This window comes from Beta vulgaris, chromosome 2 (assembly GCF_026745355.1).
Source record: "Beta vulgaris subsp. vulgaris cultivar EL10 chromosome 2, EL10.2, whole genome shotgun sequence".
Taxonomy (NCBI): domain Eukaryota; kingdom Viridiplantae; phylum Streptophyta; class Magnoliopsida; order Caryophyllales; family Amaranthaceae; genus Beta; species Beta vulgaris.
In genome coordinates this window covers 39,245,793-39,266,190 of record NC_079203.1, presented here as the reverse complement: position 1 = coordinate 39,266,190, position 20,398 = coordinate 39,245,793, and the positions used below count along the sequence as shown (strand labels likewise).

General features: G+C 39.5%; 1 protein-coding gene and 1 non-coding gene across 2 annotated transcripts; one reads left to right on the top strand and one right to left on the bottom strand.

Annotated features, from left to right (window-relative positions):
• The first annotated feature begins 8,475 nt into the window (after window positions 1-8,475).
• LOC104886741 (uncharacterized) lies at window positions 8,476-16,573 on the top strand. Its single transcript, XM_057392986.1, has 5 exons — window positions 8,476-8,678; window positions 11,767-11,843; window positions 15,267-15,434; window positions 15,492-16,347; window positions 16,423-16,573. Exons 1-5 carry the CDS (start codon window positions 8,476-8,478, stop codon window positions 16,571-16,573), a joined length of 1,455 nt encoding a protein of 484 aa, XP_057248969.1.
• On the bottom strand, window positions 15,138-15,244 carry LOC125495402 (small nucleolar RNA R71). The gene has a single exon (XR_007272039.1). It is a non-coding gene; the product is annotated as a small nucleolar RNA R71 (small nucleolar RNA).
• Window positions 16,574-20,398: the final 3,825 nt, after the last annotated feature.

Here is a 20,398-nt window from a genome sequence, read left to right as displayed (position 1 = left end):
AATTGATTTGAGTTTTACAAACAAAAAGTAACAAAAAAAAAAAAAAAGGGACTTAGCTACAGATTTGGGTACCCTCTGCCATACAAATAAACAAACAAACAAAAAAAAAAAAAAAAAGCAAGGCACGATTTGCCTACATATCAAAAAAATAAGCCTACAAATTTGAGTACATCTCGCCTACAACAATTTCAAATAAAAAAAGCCTACAGCATATTCAAATCATACAAAATCAGTATATTCATCACCAGACCCATGCATATTCAAACAAAATCCAAACATACAAATTAAACAAAATCCAAACAAAGGGGGACTTAGCTTTGTGAACCAGCATACTCATCATCAGATCCATGCCCAAAAGCAATTTCAGAGGCAAAGTTGTCATCTTTTATTCCTAAATCACCTTCCACTGCATCGGATTCAAGTTGATTTCCAGATTCTTTTTTTTTTAACTTCATCTCGCAATTTTTTTTATGGGTAAGAAGGGGGCTTTTTTTCAGTTTCAAAGGAGACATTTTGGGGGAAACCAAGGTTTTTTTTTCCGGAGATGGTAAAGAAAGAGGCCTCAAATCAGAAGTGACTTCATCCAGAGGTGGCCTTGACAACCACCTCTCATCATCAGAAGGAAGATCAGCGAAAATCCCCCAACATCGTGATTTTAAAGTCTCCAAACTGTAACTATGATTTCCGTCACACCATGAACGTTTGTCACAAAACTCATCGGAACACTTGGAGTAAGTGTCCGACTCGTCGTCACCCTCATCTTCGTCCTTAAACAATTCATCTGGATCTAGGTACCCATCAGAAGCCATGAGAAGGGGATTCTTTTTTTTTCCACGAATTTTCGAGAAAAAAACCGTAAACAATTGATGAGATTTGGAGCAAGTTTGTAAAAATGGAGTTGGGGATCCAAAAAAGGGGATGGAGTTGAGGGTGAGAGAGTTGAGGGTGAGAGAGTTGAGGGTGACTGAAGTTATAAAGAAAAAAAAAGGTAACGGATACATGCATTAATAAGAGGTCATCAATACTGGTCAAAGGTCATCAGATTCATGGAATGGAACCGAGAAAAAATATGGGTAATTTAGTAAATTTTGATTTTTTTTTTATGAAACAGCTTTACTCTTGAGGGCAATTTAGAAAAGAAAATTTGAGTTATTAAGGGAAAGATTCTAAGTGTAAAGAACAAAAGGGAACACCCTTTACGGAAAGCGTAAAGAACTCAAAGGAACGGAGGGAGTAGTTTATTTCGCATATAAGAAAATGTACTCCACAATTGTATTAAAAATATGTAAAAAAATGTACGGATAATAATCAAATCTGCTGGTTTTTTCGATTTTTCAAAGTAAAATCTGATATATATATATATATATATATATATTATATATATATATATATATATATATATATATATATATATATATATAAACATCTTTTCTGATTTTTTTCTTTTTGAAAATCAAATTAGGTATATGTTGTGTTTCAATTTTTTGAAACCAAAACTTATCAATTAATGAAAAATCATAAGCTGCAAAACTAATTGTATGTTTGAATTATTATTTTGAGCAACTTATCTATATCTGGCTGCCTTGATATAGATATATTACTATGTACTGACAAGCACAACTACCAAGCAACAGACCCCAGAGCACCTAACCACCCATACCCACACAAAATAACACCAACTACATACTCTCACAGAGGCTAATACAAAACCACTCCTTATCAGTGACATGCCACTGATTTACAACATTCATCTTATGTCTAGTACATACATCATATTTAATACACTTAACTACATTCTCAGGTCTATACAAAAGCCTTTTCCCACAAGACATGATTTCTAGCCCTCCAGGTATGATATATTGTTGCTGCAAGAGCAGCATAGCATAACTTTTGTTTGTTTTTACTCCTATATTTTCTGCCCCATCTTTTCCAAGAAGTAAAAATGCTTACAGTGCTATAACATTGCATCCCAACCAGTTCATGATAGTTTTGCAAATCATGTTGCTATAAACACATCTGAAAAACAAGTGTAAACAATTTTTTGACTCATTATCACATAGTAAGCAAGAGGTATCTGGACAAATACCCGCTTTAGCTAGTTTTACTCTTGTTCTGAGCTTGTTAAGTGCAACAAGCCAGCTTATAAATGGGCAATTGGGTTGATTAGAAGTATTCCAAACTCAATGATACCAAGGCACCTTGTCTCTTTGATCTGTCAACCATTTGTAACCATCTTTGGCAGTGTAGCCCTTCCCATAATCTAGCCATTTGTTTCCTGTGTAGGCAGGTTTCATCACATCTTTTACCTTGCATATTAACCTTCATACCTAACTAGTTGTAGGTGGGGGTTTATAATCACAATAATCCTGCTCTTTCATATATACATTATGAACCCATTTAATCCAAAGTAAATCCTCCTTTTGAGCAATCTGCCAAACATATTTACCTATTGCAGCAATATTCCAGGTATGGCACTCTCTCACTCCTAAACCTCCTATTTGTTTAGGTCTACAAACCCATCTCTAAGCCACATAGGGGATGTATTTAAGATTACCTTACCATCCTAGAGAAATGATCTGCAGATTTGCACAATTTTGTCTAGAACACTTTTTGGGAGCAAGAATACATGCGCCCAGTAAGTGTGAATACTCAACAAAACAGAGTTTACAAGTACTATTCTTGCAGCATAAGACAAATGTCTTGAGCTACAGCATAGGATTCTTCTCATAATTCTATCAACAGCATGTCACAATCATCTTTCGCGATTCTCCTAGCAGTGATTGGTACCCCAAGATACCTAAATGGAAACACACCTCTTGGAACCCTGACACTTGAAGAATCCTCCTTTGCATCTCCTCAGGAACATTACCAAAGTACACTGCAGACTTTTCTTTATTTACACGAATCTCTGAGGCCTGAGAGAATGTATTAAGGGATCTCACAAATAAGCTCACAGGCTGCACATCACCCTTGCAAAACAACATTAGATCGTCTGCAAATATCAAATGAGTCTATTTCATCTGAACACAATTGTAGTGATACTGAAATCTATTTCTCTGGATCATTTTCTTCAATACCCTAGTAAAATACTCCATCACTAACACAAACACCGGGTTGGGATACATGATCACCTTATTTCAACCCTTTTTTCCCTTTCAAGAAGCCAATAAGTCATCCATTGATTCTAAGAGAAAAAAGGGGAGTGGAAAGGCATGCCATTATCTAGTTCACAAATTTCAAAGGAAATTTCAATGCCATCAACAGGTTTCTAATGAAGTCCCAATTGACAGAATCATATGCTTTCTTTAGCACTATTTTCAATGTACACCTTGATGATCCATTCTTTCTCTTATATTATTTTAGCATGTCGTGACTCCTAACACACTAAGATGTTATGCATTATTACGCTGTTCCTCAACAAATGCACTTTGTACAGGATCTACAATATCAGGAAGAATTCTTTTCAGCCTTGAACAAATCATTTTTGAGATGATTTTATACAAAACATTACAACATGTAATAGGCCTGAATTGAGTCACATCACCAGGTTGACCACACTTAGGATTCAAACAAAAATTTATTGCATTGATTTGTTTAAGAATCTTACCAGATTGGAAGAATTCTAGCACTACTGCTATGATATCATGGACAATGTAATCCCAAGACTTCTTGAAGAGACAATTGTTCTACCCATCAAGGCCAGGGGCCTTATTATCTTCTATTTCAAACAATGCACTTCTCACATCTTCACCTGTAAAATCTTGACCAGATCCCACTGATGATCTTCGGATAAAACTGCTCCTTCCTTAATTATTGTGTTACTAACACAGTCAGTAGAATCATCAACAATCCCCAGCAAAATCTCATAATACTCCATAAATGCTTTGTCAATGTCATCAAGCTCTTCTTGCCATTCACCCCTCATTTCTTGATTCTATAAATGTGATTTTGATCCCTTCTCTTTTTCAAACAAGCATGGAAGTATGCAGTATTTGCATCTCCTCCTTTAATTTATTGTTGCTTCACCTTCTGCTTTAAAAAACTCATTCTAGCTCTATTCATCTCTTCATACTCATTATAAGCTTCTCTCTTCTTTCTATGTAACTCCCTATTCCGAGGATCATTCTGCAATTTATTTTGCAAATCAATCATCTTCTTATATGCATTCTCTGCAGAATTCTCCACATCAGAAAATTTATTTATGTTCAACTCTTTCAACACACCTTTCAGCTTCTTCAATTTATGAACCACCTTATACATGTTGACCCCTCTCACATCCTCTTGCCAAACTTCTTGCACCTTTGGCATGAACTCATTATCCTCAGTCCACATATTGAAAAAACGAAATGGTTTAGACCTTGGACTCAACATACTATCCAGATTAACCACACATGGATTGTGATCAGAACATCCCTCAAGAAGGAAGGTGATGTTAGCATTAGGAAATGTAGTTATCCAGGCATCATTCTCTATTACTCTGTCTATTTTAGAGCACACCCTACTTTCACTTCTTGTTTATTGGACCATGAAAATACAGGCCCAATAAAACTCAAATTATTCATTTCACATGCCCGTATACATTGTATAAAGTCTTTTCAACCTCCTCCAAAGTGACTGCTCGACCCTATTATCTCATGAAGATTAAGCACACTGTTAAAATCTCCCCTAATGATCCAGGGACCCATCACATTGCCTTTGATCCTCACCAGGTTCCTCTATAGATGCCTTCTTTTCCCTACTTCATTGAACCCAAAGACAACAGTCTAGTAGAACATTTCCCAGTAACAATATGAGAAACCTTACAATGAATATATTGTGCATTACACTCAATAATATTCACATAAAACCTCTTAGGCTGCTAATTAAATGATCCAAATACACCCTCTTTGTGACTTTGTAAATTAGTCACAATACTCCAATTAGAACAAATACCTGATAACACCTTAGGGAAGTTCACAACCTTCACCTTGGTTTCAAGAAGACTAAATATCCCTATAGAGTAATGGTTCAAGAACCATTTGATCTTATTATGTTTATTAGGACTATTCAATCCTCTCACATTCCAAAAACCTAACTTATCCATGAGGTGGGATAACCACCCCCCTCCCTGTGTTATGCATCTATCTTGATCTGCAGTATCTCGTGGGTACTTCACTTGCTCATTATTAGCCTCCTGCCCCTCTGTATGATTCATGTGTTGTGTCTCCATACTCTCACTTTCATTGCTTGAACTACCCTCTTTATTCACATTTCGCATTTCACGAATGGAAGCTGCAATATTAGCTATAATGCTTAGATTGTTATCAGGCCCTAGCACGTGGTCACTGCCCCCTTCCTTAGTTCCCACAACGTCAGTGATTTTCTTCCTCCACACCTTCGTTGGCACCACCTTCTTCTGAGGAATTTCATACCTCTTTTGTCAACATTGTTCCATAGTGTGACAATCCCCTGCAATCTGAATTGAACACAGGTTTACATTCATATTTCACTTTTTTTAGTTGCATCTTGCTAGAGACCCTCTGTTAATAGAGAAAATGGAGCCAAGGATAGTAAGTTGTATAGATAAATTCAGAGTAAAATTACCCAATACAACTCTCATACTTTCGAGAGGGTGAGTCCCTCCCACTACTTATCTCTCTACTCAATTCTTTTCATGTCCTCTCAGACACATAACCTTTCTATTTATATTATTCTAATTACAGAAACTTCCAGACACTCAGCAACTATTTACATATTTAGCCTCAGCAAATAACTAACTCTGACATTGCAACCTCTTTGCATTCTTTTACTGATTTACCCTCCTGGGATATTTTCTTGCATATGTAATTAGAGTGGGCGGTCTTGGTTGATTCCTTGCACTACCCCGCACCCAAACTTCCACCTTGTCCTCAAGGTCGAAAACAGGAAACCTGGCATCTAGAGCCTGGAATTCTTCCCACGTGGCTTCAGTAGGAGGGAGGTGCTGCCATTGAATGAGGACTTCAGTGCCACTAGCAGTTGATCTGACCCCCAGAACTCTCTCTGGTACAGCTTCCAAAGTGAGGTCAACAGTTATGTGAGGTGGGAAAGGAGAAGTAGATTGAGTAGGACCAAGGCCTTCTTTAACTGCGACACATGAAACACATTATGAATGCGAGCCGTGGGGGGTAGGAGCAGCTTATATGCCATAGAGCCAATCTTCTCCAGAACTTCATAGGGCTCATAAAAGCGAGCAGCTAACTTACAAAACAGCCTGTGGCTAAGAGACTTCTGCCAGTAAGGCTGTAATTTTAAGTAGACCATATCCCCTACCTCCAAAACCAACTCCCTTCATTTGGCATCTTCCTGAGTTTTCATCCTTTGTTGTGCACGTAACAAGTGGGCTTTGATGTTATCCAAAACTGCATCCCGTTCAAGTAGAGAATCTTCCAAGTTAGCCACATTGGTACTGCCCTTCTCACATTTGATGAGTGAAGGTGGGTCACGGCCATACAATGCCGTAAATGGGGTGCATTGAATGGACACATGGAAGGATGTGTTGTACCAATATTCAGCCCAAGTTAACTAAGACGTCCAGCTCCGAGGTTTATCGTTGACAAAACAACGGAGGAAAGTCTCTAAACTTTTGTTGACCACTTCTGTTTGGCCATCTGATTGAGGGTGATAAGCGGTACTACGCTTGAGTTGGGTGCCTTGTAAGCGGAACAATTCCCTCCAGAAGATACTCATAAAAACCTTGTCACGATCAGAGACTATGGAGACGAGAAATCCATGTAGGCGAACAATTTCAGAGATGAAAATTGCATCTACTGAAGGAGCAGTAAACGGGTGCTTCAGGGCAATGAAATGGCCATATTTACTGAGTCGTTCCACGACCACAAAATCGAATCTACCCCATTAGACTTGGGTAACCCTTCCACAAAGTCCATCGAGAGGTCCTCCTACACCTGAGATGGGATGGCAGGGGTTGTAAAAGTCCCGCAGGACTAAGAGTGGAATATTTGTGCTGCTTGCAGGAGGCGCACAAGTGCACGTAATTTGTGACTGTTTTTCGCATCCCCTGCCAAAACCATTCATGAGCCAATCGCTGATAAGTTCTAATGTCACCGGAATGGCCACCAAGCGGCGAGTCGTGATATTCTTGGAGAAGAATAGGAATAAGGGCTGAGTTTTTTGGGACCAATAACCTGCCCTTGTACTTCAAGGTGCCATGGTGAAGCGTATAGCCTTTGGGAGCAGGTTTATTGGCAGCCATATCATCTGTGATGCCTTTAATGAAAGGATCGTCCTTAATTTGTGTCTGTAACGACTGCCAAGTTACGCCACAAGTTGTGGTCAAGGTGCCCAGCTCCATGGTACTAGCAAAGTCACGAGAAAGGGCATCAGCCACTCGGTTCGAAGCTCCAGTTTTATAGACCACATCAAAATTGAACCCCATAATCTTGCTCACCCACTTCTAGTAATCTGCACCAATTTCCCGCTGCTCCATTAAGTGTTTCAGACTTTTTTGATCGGTTTTGATCACAAATTTCTTCCCCAAAAGGTAGTGCTTCCACTTAAGAATAGCCAAAACGATTGCCATGAGCTCCTTCTCGTATATAGACTTAAGTCTTGCTCGCGGGCCCAAAACCTTACTGAAGTAGGCTATAGGATGGGCCTGCTACAGCAGCACGGCCCCAACTCCATAGCTAGAAGCGTCAGATTCCACTGTGAACGGGAGGTTGAAATCTGGCAGTCCTGAAACCGGGGCTGTAGTCATGGCCTGTTAAAGTGCTCGGAAGGATGTGGTTGCTACTTCTGACCATCTGAAGGCATCCTTCTTTAACTGGTCTGTGAGAGGGGATGCTAACTCAGCATAGCCCCGAATAAATTTTCGATAATAACCCGTTAATCCTAAGAATCCTCTGAGTTCTTTAAGAGATGTAGGGATTAGCCAATTCAGCATGGCCTGAATTTTGGCTTGGTCCACGGCTACTCCTTGAGCCGAGATAATGTGGCCCAAGTATGCTACTTGATGCTGACTGAACTCACATTTTTTGCCATTAGCTACCAATTTCTGTGAGTGTAAGACCTCCAAACCTGCTGCAAATGTAGGGCATGTTGCTCTTGCAAGTCGCTATACACCAATATATCATCAAAAAACACTAGAACGAATTTCCGTAGGAATGGCCGAAAAACTTCGTTCATCAGAGCCTGAAAAGTCGCAGGTGCGTTGGTCAGACCGTATGGCATGACCAAAAATTCGTAATGACCCTCATGAGTCCGAAACGCGGTTTTGGTAATATCTTCTTTTCGCATCCTTATTTGGTGATAACCCGATTTGAGGTCGAGTTTAGAAAAAATGGTAGCACCATGTAGCTCATCCAACAGCTCATCAATCACGGCAATAGGGAATTTATCAGGCACGGTAACCTTGTTTAAGTCCCGATAGTCAATACAAAAACGTCAAGAGCCATCCTTCTTTTTAGCCAACAACACAGGACTCGAAAATGGACTATGAGAAGGTTGTATGATACCTGCTTTCAACATGTCATGGATGAGATTCTCAATCTCCGTCTTCTGGAAATGAGGGTATTTGTAGGTTTGAATGCTAACCGGGTCAGTGCCGTCTTTAAGTACAATGGAATGCTCATGCCCCCTTTGCGGCGGAAGGCCTTCTGGGGCCTGGAAGACTTGGCTGTGCAGCTGCAGCAAGTGTTGTAAAAATGGAGGAGCGTGGGAAATAAAGTCTTCTTGGGCAGTGACCTCTAGACCCTCCATGACATTGAGTTCGACCACAAATCCGTCGCCCTCCCCTTTTAACGTTTTCAACATGGCTTTGAGTGAGATGAGTGTGCGTCCCAAAGAGGGGTCTCCCTTCAAAACCACCTGTTGTCCCCTTAATTGGAACTTAATAATCTGTGTTTTCCAATTAGTCGACATAGTACCCAATTTCTCCAGCCACTGTATACCCAAAATTAAATCAGAGTTGCCAAGTTGCAGGGGAAGGAAATCCTCCACCACCGTGACCCCTTGTAGTTCGAGAACTACCGCCTCGCATTCTCCTTCCCCTTGGACAGCTTATCCAGTTCCAAGTGAGACTCCAAAGGATTGAGACGGCGTCACCGGAATGTGTAATTCTCTAACTGTGGTGGTGGAAATGAAATTGTGGGTGGCCCCCGGATCCACCATCACAATTACTTCATGCCCATCAATCTGGCCCTTCATTTTTAGAGTCTTTGGACTAGTAAGTCCCATCACGAAATTCAAATAAATTTCGGGTTGAGGGGGGTCCTTTTCTTCTTCGACCAGATTCTCCATTATCTCACTACCTGGATCATACCCATCATCCTCATCTCCCTGGGCTAACATGTAACGTCCCGACCTCTAATCATCGTTGTTAAGTTAATTAAACGATTATTAGCAGTGGAACCTAGATAGTCGGCGCGTTACCGCCGTACTTTCCATAAGGAAAATACAAGGCGACATAAAATCATAAACTTAAACATTTTATAACATGAACATAATATAGATCCAACATTAGTCTTGATTAATAGAAACTTAGTTACTAATTAGAGTTTTGACATAAACTTAAATTAAAACCATGAGAGTTTATATAAACTAGATATTAATTAATTCCTCACTGCTACGCCATCCCGTTGTCACCATCGGTACCTAAAACATAAAACAAAACGTCGTGAGCCGAGGCTCAATAACATACTACTCTAACATCGTAAATTCATTTCACATCATTTTAGTTAAAAACAGGGAGGAGAGAATAAGTAAAACATTTCACAAACATATCATATCAGGTTACTTTATCTTCTTTATCATGTTTATCATCATATATCTTTTACTTTGGTAACTTGGCCAGTACATCATAACATAGGGGATGTCTCCCATTACATAACAGTCAGGCGGTCACATCATAGGTGACACCACTTGCGGTGCCCGTATCATTTAAACAGTCAGGCGGTCACAACATAGGTGACACTTGCGGTGCCCGTATCATAAAACAGTCAGGCGGTCACAACATAGGTGACACTTGCGGTGCCCGTAGAAAAAAGTTAGGCGGTCACAACATAGGTGACACTTGCGGTGCCCGTATCATACTGTCAAGAACCGTCTTTCACTTGAATTTATCATGTTTCATTGGTTTTAAGTAACATCATCATCGTGAATAATTATATTATTTCATTTCATCATAACGTCATCATCATCATTTCATAGCATCATCTCATAATAACCATCATAAAACATTTCATTTCCCGCAATCCATATATAAAACATAATATTAATCATGATCATAAAACATACTTTGAAGGGGAATGCGGGTGTTAGCAGTAGACGTTACCTGGAATCCTGCTTAATAACCTTGATAGCCGGGGGAGGCTTGTAATATCCTTTATCTTCCTTAATCTATTCAAGAATAATTTTATTAATGAACGTTTCGTTATTTAGCTTTTAAGCCTAAATATTAGTTTGCGCTTATTAAGGTCATAGCGGTCATTATAACGTCGTAAAGGTCTCCTTAAAGGTCATTATTTCTTAATCGTTAATAACTTTTTAATTAAGGTGACTCTTTAACAACTAATTAATGAATAACTCAATTAGCTATATTTTTAGAAATTATCGAAACATTAAAGTTATATTTCTACATATTATATAACCTTTCGAAAAACGTATCGTTATTCTAGTTTATGGTTAATAACTAATTAGTCGTCCATTAATAAATTAATGAAGTTTAAAGTTATAATAGATCCATTAACATTATTTTAATATTATTTAGTCATTTAAAAACTAACAAGTTAAGTAACTAATTATTATAAGTGAACTTAAGTATTAGTGAAGTACTCATAACTTAAACTCAATTATAACAACAAGCTTAATGAATTATTTTAATTAGTTTTAGTTACTCAAGCAACTTAGTTATATTGAATCATAGCCCAAAATAGTTTTAGTAAATAAGTTAGGTGGTTTAATGAAACTAACTAAATCAGTCCACTAAAGCTCAATATATTAAACAACAAGATTAACTTAGATGATTTAGCTAAGTAAATCAGATTATAAGTCCAACATTATACTTAACTTAATAAATTAAATCAATATAACTTAATAGAATACTAAATCAGCTTTAGTTTAACTCAATTTGTCCATCTAATACTAAATAGCTTAGCTAATACAATTAAAAGTCAGATTTGAGCCCAACTAAGGAACATGCAACACTTGCATTAAGTTGGTTTACTAAAGCAAATCAGTTTTCAGACCCACTTACACTAACTAACAAAGGGTACAAGTAAACTATCATTAAAGTACTTGAAAATCAGTTTTAAGAGGGAAAAATGAAAATAAAAGAGGTGGTATACCTCTGCTCTCTTGAGCAGGGACGAAAACACAGGTAGGGCGAACTCCGGCGAGCGGCGCAGATGACGACGCGGGATGCCGGCGGTGGGAACAGACCAGCGATGGCCGTCGATATTCGGAGCTCTGGCGGCGGCAGAACGACAGGAGCAGCGAGCAGCAGCAGCAGCGTGTGAAGAGGAGCAACGAGAGAGAGCACGAGGAGGAGAGAGAGTGCGCGAGATGTAGGTGAAGCTCCGGCGAGCTGCAGGTGGTCGGCGAGTGCCGCAACAGTGACCGGCGACTGTCTTGCATCGCGCGAGCTGACGGCAGCTTGTGGTGGTGCTGGTGTGAGATCCGAAATAGGGGAGAAAGAGAAGGAACGAGAGGAGAAGAAATTTTTTTGTGATTTCTTGTGGTTTTATGTTTTGTAATTGAAACTCATTTCTTCTGTGTATTTATGGACAGATTTTTGGAGACAAAGGTTGAAGGTGGAAGGATGATGATTGGTGATTTTGTTGATAGGAAGCTAGCAGAGGGGACAAGTAGGAGATAGGGGGAGATGGTAGGTGATTAATGGTGGTTCAATTAAGTGAAATTAGTGTATGGGGGAAAGAGGTGGGTGGTGGGTGTTGACCGTGGGTTTGGGGGGAGTTTCTTTTTTTTTCTCTTTTTTTTTTATTATTTTGCTTAAACTTGGTTAGTTTCCTTTGTTGTAATAAAAGTGACTAACTTAGGTGTTATTAGTAATCTTACTCTTCAATTACAATATTTTATAGAATTAGTTAGTTTATTTAAAAGCTCAAAAATAAAATAGTTCATAATTAGACTTACTTAACTAAAACAATTATTAAGTGAACGATTTAACTTTCTTAATTATTTATTTAAACATGTTTAAAATTTTGGGATATTACATAACAGCACACTCAACTCTCTTCTTTTACATTTATGCCCAATACTCCATTTATCATCACACTTGAAGCACAAACCCTTCTCTCGCTTATACTGCAATTCTTTCTCACTCAACCTCTTCATTTCTCCCAAAGGTTTGGGGTAAGTATTATGGGCGATCGAACGTGGGCTGCTAGTAGTGGAGAGGTTGGGGTAGGTGTGAGAATGGGTTTGGGGATGATTGGCTATACTTTTTGCGGAGTTTGGGGAAGAATACGTGTGAGAGGAATAAGTGGTGGATTTAGAGTGTGGGTTAAAAGATGGATGGGTTTTTCGGGTAGAATAAAGGCCCAATTTGTCTTCAGCTTTAATGGATAAGTCCATTGCATGGTCCAAGGTTTGTGGGCCCAGAAGCCTCACTTCAGCCCTTATATCTTCTCTCAAGCCTTTAGCAATTTCCTCGGAAACTCCGGTCAGAGGAGCGAGAAGTTCAATGAACTTTCTCCTGTAATCCACCACCGTCGTTGACTGGGAGTGGTCAAGCCACTGCTCATGCAATGACCCACAAGAGGTTGGTCGGAACTGGCGAAGGAGTAGATCCCGGAGCTCCTCCTACTGGACGAGTGGTTTCCGGCTCTGTTCCCGCTGGAACCAAAGAAGCGCGTCACCTTCCAGTGCCACCACCGCGGCCTCCAGCCGTTCCTCCGGCGACAGCCGATAGAACTTAAAATACCGTTCAGCGTGCAGAATCCACCCATCCGGATTTTTGCTGGAATACAGGGGAAGATCAAGCTTCTTGTAGAGCCAGTTAGATCCTTCGGTTGACTGAGAACCCCCTGCTCCATTGAGAAGTCGGTTTTTAGTTGCATATAGGTAGGTATTAAGTCTCATTTTCATGAAGATTTTAGTGCATATTAGGTCTAATTGCATGATTTGGGCACTCTTCTGAACCATTGTGTTATTTCGAGACACTTTCGGGTTTTTTCATGTGATTTTCAGGTTATTGAGGTCGATTGTGACTAGGAGGAGCTCATATGGCTCGTAGATGGTTTAGATGGCGGTTTCCGGATGCGAGAAGATGAGTTTGAGTGCTTTTGGAGTCAAAGGAATGATGATTTCAAAGATTATCCTCTTTGCGGGACCAAGCAGAAGTCCGCTTGCCCACGCTCCAAGGTGCACGCCCAAGCAAGATCTCGCTTGCCCACGCACCAAGGCGCACGCCCAAGCGAGATCTCGCTTGCCCGTGCAGAAGCGTAACAAAATCGACCAAAAGCTTCTGTTTTGCACGCACGCCCAAGCAACTTTCTGCTTGCCCGTGCATATTGATGCACGCCCGTGCATAATGTCGCTCGACCGCGCGTTCTGCTGCTCGGTTTAATCCGCGACTTTTAATTATTTTTTTCTTAGTTTATGTAAACGATATATTAGGTTTTAAAAACATACTTTTGGGGACTTTTTCATTATTAGAGAATAGAGGATTACTTTTTAGAGAGCTTTTGAGAGAAAATCCCATTATTGAACCTTGAATTCTACAAGTTTGATTCCTTCAAGTAAAGAATAAGTTTTTCTAATCTCTTCTTTTGCTTTATTACTATTATGTCTTTCAATTTATTTATTATTTGTTTTGCTATTTCAATTATGTGTGAGTAGTCTATTAATCTAGGGTTAAGTTAAAACCTAGCAATGATTTAATACATGAATTCCTCCATTAATCCCATGTTTATGTGATCAATTGTTCTTGTTTGATTGGATTGTTCTTATGCTCATTATCATACTAGGGATAGATGATTTTGATTTGACTCCATATATCTTGTTTTCAATGGGAATTGAATCTAGATGGTTTTGTTGATTCAATCAATGGTATGAATATCTCTATGGGAATAGTTAGATAGGATTGCCAGGAATTTAATTGTAATGCTATGCTTAATGTCTCTTTCTTGCATGAATCCACGGGAGTAGGTTTGCTTGCTTGGTTAGAGTAGCCATTGGTACTCGGGAGAGGTCTTTGGTAGTTATAGGTTGCATTACTCCTCTTGAACCGTTGATTATGTTTATTTGGGATGGAAATTATTCATGTGTTGGTCATGCTAGTGGTGACGCTTAATTCTAGATGTTTTAATTAATTGATAAACCTTGTGTGTTTCTAGTAATTGTCATAGTTTAACATTAGTCTTAGTTCATCATCCTTTCCATCATCGTTTGTCACTTGTTTAGTTAGATTGAGTCAAGATACCTAGTGTTTGATATTGTTTGTCCCTGTGGATTCGACCCTGACTTGCCCTGCTATATAGTTAGGAGGTTAGTTAGGAATTTACTTTTGATAGGTGCGCGACACGCCTACCAAATTTTGGCGCCGTTGCCGGGGACTAACGGTATTAGATTAGTTTATCTTTGATTTATTTGGCTAAACTGTCTTTGTTTGATCATTGTCACTCTATTTGCTGTTTGATCCCTTTTCTTTCAGTCTTTTTGTTGCATGCGCACTCGTAGCAAGATTACTCTTGATCGCGAGATTGAGGCTACAGCAAGGCGATTAGGAAGTCGAAGAAGACAACAACAACAAGAACCAACAATGGGAGACGAAGCACCACCAAAGTCTCTACGGGAATATGCTATGCCCGATGAGACCACCACCACCATAACAGACCGCAACCGCTGCCAATCATTTCGAGCTCAAGCCACAATTCATCCAGTTTATCTCACAGGATTCCTATGCGGGAACACCCAAAGAGAGCCCTACTGATCATTTGGCTAATTTTTTAGAAAAATGCAATACTTTGAAATTAACTAATGTTTCTGACGATTTAATTCGGTATTGTGCTTTTCCTTTTTCTCTCAGGGACGAAGCAAAGGAATGGTTTAAGGAAGAAGAAGTGAGGAAGATTGCCACATGGCCAGAACTGAAGAAGGCTTTTCTTTACAAGTTCTTCCCTCCTATGAGAACTTCCAAGTTCAGAAACGAGATATCTGACTTTCAACAACATGAATTGGAGTCTCTCTATGAAGCATGGCAGAGGTACAAGGCTTTGCAAAGGCAGTGTCCACACCACGGCATTCCTGAGTGGTTGCTGATTCAGCATTCTACAATGGTCTGAAACATGAAGTTCGAAGTTCTATTGATGCCGCATCTGGCGGTACTTTCATGGCAAAAACTCCAGAAGCCGCAAAGACATTGTTGGATGATATGGCTGCCAACAATAACCTGAATGACTGGAGTATATCCCGTGGAGCCCCTAAAAAGGGAGGTAAGTATGAGGTTGATGCTATTGCTACTTTAACTAACATTGTGCAAGTTTTGGCAGCTAAAATTGATCAATTAAGTAGCGGACCAGTAGCGCCTATTTGTGAGATTTGTGAAGTGCAAGGTCACTCCTTCACTGAGTGTCAATATAATAATATGGGAGCGGGAACTGAGCATGTCAATGCCCTCCTTAACACAAATACAAGGCCACAAAACAACCCATACTCAAACACATTTAACCCAGGTTGGAAGCATCACCCAAATTTCTCCTACAAAAATAACCAACCTCAACCTCCACACACCAACTACTCCCAGCCACCTGGTTTCCAACAAAGACCACCATTCAACCCTTCATCATCATCCTCTCGACCCAACCTTGAGACTATCATGGAGAATTTAGCTTCCTCTCAGGCAAAGCAAGTTGAATACCAAGCCAAGCAGAATGAATTCTTCAACAATTCTCTCCAACAAATCACTGCTCATAATAAATTGATGGAGAGTCAGATGACCCAACTAGCCCAACAAATAAGCCACCTCTCTAAACCTTCAGGCCAACTTCCTGGGCAAACTGAACCAAATCCTAAGGGGCATATCAATGCCATTTCATTGAGGAGCGGTAAAGAATTGCAAGAGCCTGCAAGGAGGGTAACTGAGCAAAACAACACTGCAAAAGAGGTTATAGAGTTGAGTGAAGAAGTTCAAGAGAAGACGAGTTTAGAAGATGAAGCTAAGAAGCCTGAGAAGGAGGAACCCACTGTCAATCCTATTAAACCATACAAGCCACCTGTTCCGTTCCCTCAAAGATTGGCACAGGCAAAACTTGAAAAGAAATATGGGAAGTTCCTTGACAACCTGAAGAAGCTACACATCAACATACCTTTCTTGGATGCCATATCTGAGATGCCTTCCTACGCTAAGTTTTTGAAAGACATGCTCTCTAACAAACGAAAAATTGAAGAAAATGTCACTGTTTCACTAACTGCTGAGTGTAGTGCTATTTTGCAAAATAAGCTTCCAGAAAAGCTAGGAGATCCGGGCAGCTATTCCATTCCTGTCAAGCTTGGAGACATTGCTATCAAGAATGCTTTGTGTGATCTTGGGGTTAGTGTTAGTCTCATGCCTTCTATGCTCGTTTCTATGTGAAGTCTAAGCATGATTTGAATAACTCTGAACTGTTTTTGATCTATCCTTGCTCATTGTGATTTGAATGGTTTGTGGTAAGACGGTTTGATCCTCCAAGGGAGACTTGACTATACTTGTTAGCCAAATATATATACCTAGTGAGGTTATTTTGAGCCTAATAGACTAAATCTTTTTAGTCTTTCTTTTCATGTGTGATGCTCTTCCTTGACTATATTCTCTAGAACTTGCATTGATACTCCTTGAGCCGCATTGACTTGTTTGTGCATTGAATATGATTGAGGCATCTGTATTTCCGAGCTACATAACCAAATGCCACCACATTGATTATTTCCCTTTTGTCACCCCTCTGAGCCTAGCCTGTTTCTCTTGATTAACTACATCTTTAGCCCTTTACCTTGTCCTACCTAGGGGATTGTGAAGCTATATTGATGAAGTTATAGTGTGACATTAAAGATATTTTGTGGTGTTTGTGATGTTGATTGTATTGAGTTCAACTCCTCATAGCTACTTTCTTTTAAACTCCTATCGATTTCCTCTTGTAGATAATTTGTTAAATCCTTATTGAAAAAAAAAAAAAAAAGAAAAAAAAAACAAAAGATTGTGATTTATGTCTTTAGTGCGTAATAAAAGGAAATTGGAGTTTGTAATTGAGGAGTTATGAAGTAGCTAATGAGAAAGAGAAAATGAAGTAAATAAAATGTGTGTGAGGATTGGTAATTGTTGTAAGGTGTTTGAAAAAAAAAGAGCTTCACTTTCCCCTTTGAGCACCACTTTCCTAGAACTTTCCACCCATACCTTAAGCCTTCATTACAACCCATATAAAGTCCTCATGATTCTTTGCATTAAACATAGTCCCATAGCGGTGGAGAGTGAGAAGATGTGCAAGCTTAGGTAGGATATAGTCAATGGAATGGAGCCTTGAGCGACATTTGACCTCTTATACACATGAGTGGTGTGCACGACTAGAGTGAGGGTTACATGTATAGTCAAGCAAGCTTGGGGAGCAAAGTGGTAATATTGGTTGTCAAGTCACAATTATGAGATCTAGGATTTGATTGAATAGTTTTGTGTTTATTCTCTTCATGGTTTTATTTTCACATTTGAAATTGATTTGAAAACCTGTTGTGTGTGTGCTTGAAGAGTTTTTATCTTACTTTTCCCTATGTTTCATGTTGGAATGCTTGAGGACAAGCATTAGTTTAGCTTGGGGAGTTTGATAAGTCGGTTTTTAGTTGCATATAGGTAGGTATTAAGTCTCATATTAATGAAGATTTTAGTGCATATTAGGTCTAATTGCATGATTTGGGCACTCTTCTGAACCATTGTGTTATTTCGAGACACTTTCGTGTTTTTTCATGTGATTTTCAGGTTATTGAGGCCGATTGTGACTAGGAGGAGCTCATATGGTTCGTAGATGGTCTAGATGGCGGTTTCCGGATGCGAGAAGATGAGTTTGAGTGCTTTTGGAGTCAAAGGAATGATGATTTCAAAGATTATCCTCTTTGCGGGACCAAGCAGAAGTCCGCTTGCCCACGCTCCAAGGTGCACGCCCAAGCATGATCTCGCTTGCCCACGCACCAAGGCGCACGCCCAAGCGAGATCTCGCTTGCCCGTGCAGAAGCGTAACAAAATCGACCAAAAGCTTCTGTTTTGCACGCACGCCCAAGCAACTTTCTGCTTGCCCGTGCATATTGATGCACGCCCGTGCATAATGTCGCTCGATCGTGCGTGCTGCTGCTCGGTTTAATCCGCGACTTTTAATTATTTTTTTCTTAGTTTATGTAAACGATATATTAGGTTTTAAAAACATACTTTGGGGGACTTTTTCATTATTAGAGAATAGAGTATTACTTTTTAGAGAGCTTTTGAGAGAAAATTCCATTATTAAACCTTGAATTCTACAAGTTTGATTCCTTCAAGTAAAGAATAAGTTTTTCTAATCTCTTCTTTTCCTTTATTATTATATGTCTTTCAATTTATTTATTATTTGTTTTGCTATTTCAATTATGTGTGAGTAGTCTATTAATCTAGGGTTAAGTTAAACCCTAGCAATGATTTAATACATGAATTCCTCCATTAATCCCATGTTTATGTGATCAATTGTTCTTGTTTGATTGGATTGTTCTTATGCTCATTATCATACTAGGGATAGATGATTTTTATTTGACTCCATATATCTTGTTTTCAATGGGAATTGAATCTAGATGGTTTTGTTGATTCAATCAATGGTATGAATATCTCTATGGGAATAGTTAGATAGGATTGCTAGGAATTTAATTGTAATGCTATGCTTAATGTCTCTTTCTTGCATGATTCCACGGGAGTAGGTTTGCTTGCTTGGTTAGAGTAGCCATTGGTACTCGGGAGAGGTCTTTGGCAGTTATAGGGTGCATTACTCCTCTTGAACCGTTGATTATGTTTATTTGGGATGGAAATTATTCATGTGTTGGTCATGCTAGTGGTGACGCTGAATTCTAGATGTTTTAATTAATTGATATACCTTGTGTGTTTCTAGTAATTGTCATAGTTTAACATTAGTCTTAGTTCATCATCCTCTCCATCATCGTTTGTCACTTGTTTAGTTAGATTGAGTCAAGATACCTAGTGTTTGATACTGTTTGTCCCTGTGGATTCGACCCTGACTTGCCCTGCTACATAGTTAGGAGGTTAGTTAGGAATTTACTTTTGATAGGTGCGCGACACGCCTACCATCCATCACTGCTTCCTCCGCCACCCTTTTCTCCGAAACCCGCAAAAGCCCCTTCAACGCCACCCATACTCCGATTATCGAGCACAAAATGGCCCGACACGTCACTTGCCCGTTCGTCATTATCCATTCCATTTTCCGGGTTTGGAAATTGATGCTAGGTGTTTCGTACCTCCGATTGGAAATTCCTCTGATCAACGCGAATTTTCTCGATCATCCCTTCCTGCTCTGCTCGGGATCGATCGATCATGTCCTCCAATCTACTCAGATTCGCCTTTAGATCAACTCCGACTCTCTAAACAGCCTTAGTAAGTTGCTCCTGCATCACTTTAGTTGCGTTGCTGATGGCGGAAGCTACTTCCTCAGTAATGGAAGCTCGCAAGGAAGCGAAATCGAACTCTAATTGATCGATTCTCTGTGAATGAGATGGACCCACCATTTTTTTCGGTCAACAGGACGTCGGCTCTCATAACAAGTTGCTAGAGACCCCCTGTTAACAGAGAAAATGGAGCCAAGGATAGTAAGTTGTATAGATAAATTCAGAGTAAAATTACCCAATACAACTCTCACACTTTCGAGAGGGTGAGTCTCTCCTACTACTTATCTCTCTACTCAATTCTTTTCATGCCCTCTCAGACACAGAGCCTTTCTATTTATATTATTCTAATTACAAAAACTTCCAGACACTCAGCAGCTATTTAGATATTTAGCCTTAGCAAATAACCAACTCTGACATTGCAACCTCTTTGCATTCTTTTACTGATTTACCCTCCTGGGATATTTTCTTGCATACGTAATTAGAGTGGGCGACCTTGGTTGATTCCTTGCACATCTCTCCTTTCTCATTCATAAATTTTACCTCATCTGGGAAGTCTTGATCTAAATTAACTTCCACCAAAATTCGCGCATATTCTAATATATCCTTTTGAGTCGTAGTTCTATCAGTCCTTATAGGCTTCCCAATGATACCTGCAATCTTGTTCAATACAATAATGTGGCCCCAGTACTTCAGAGGAAGACCTGGAAGACGAATCCATGTAGGATCTGATTTCACATTTTCACTACTCAAGTCTAAGTCAGGTGACCAATTCTTAACAATGACAATTTTTTCGTCATAT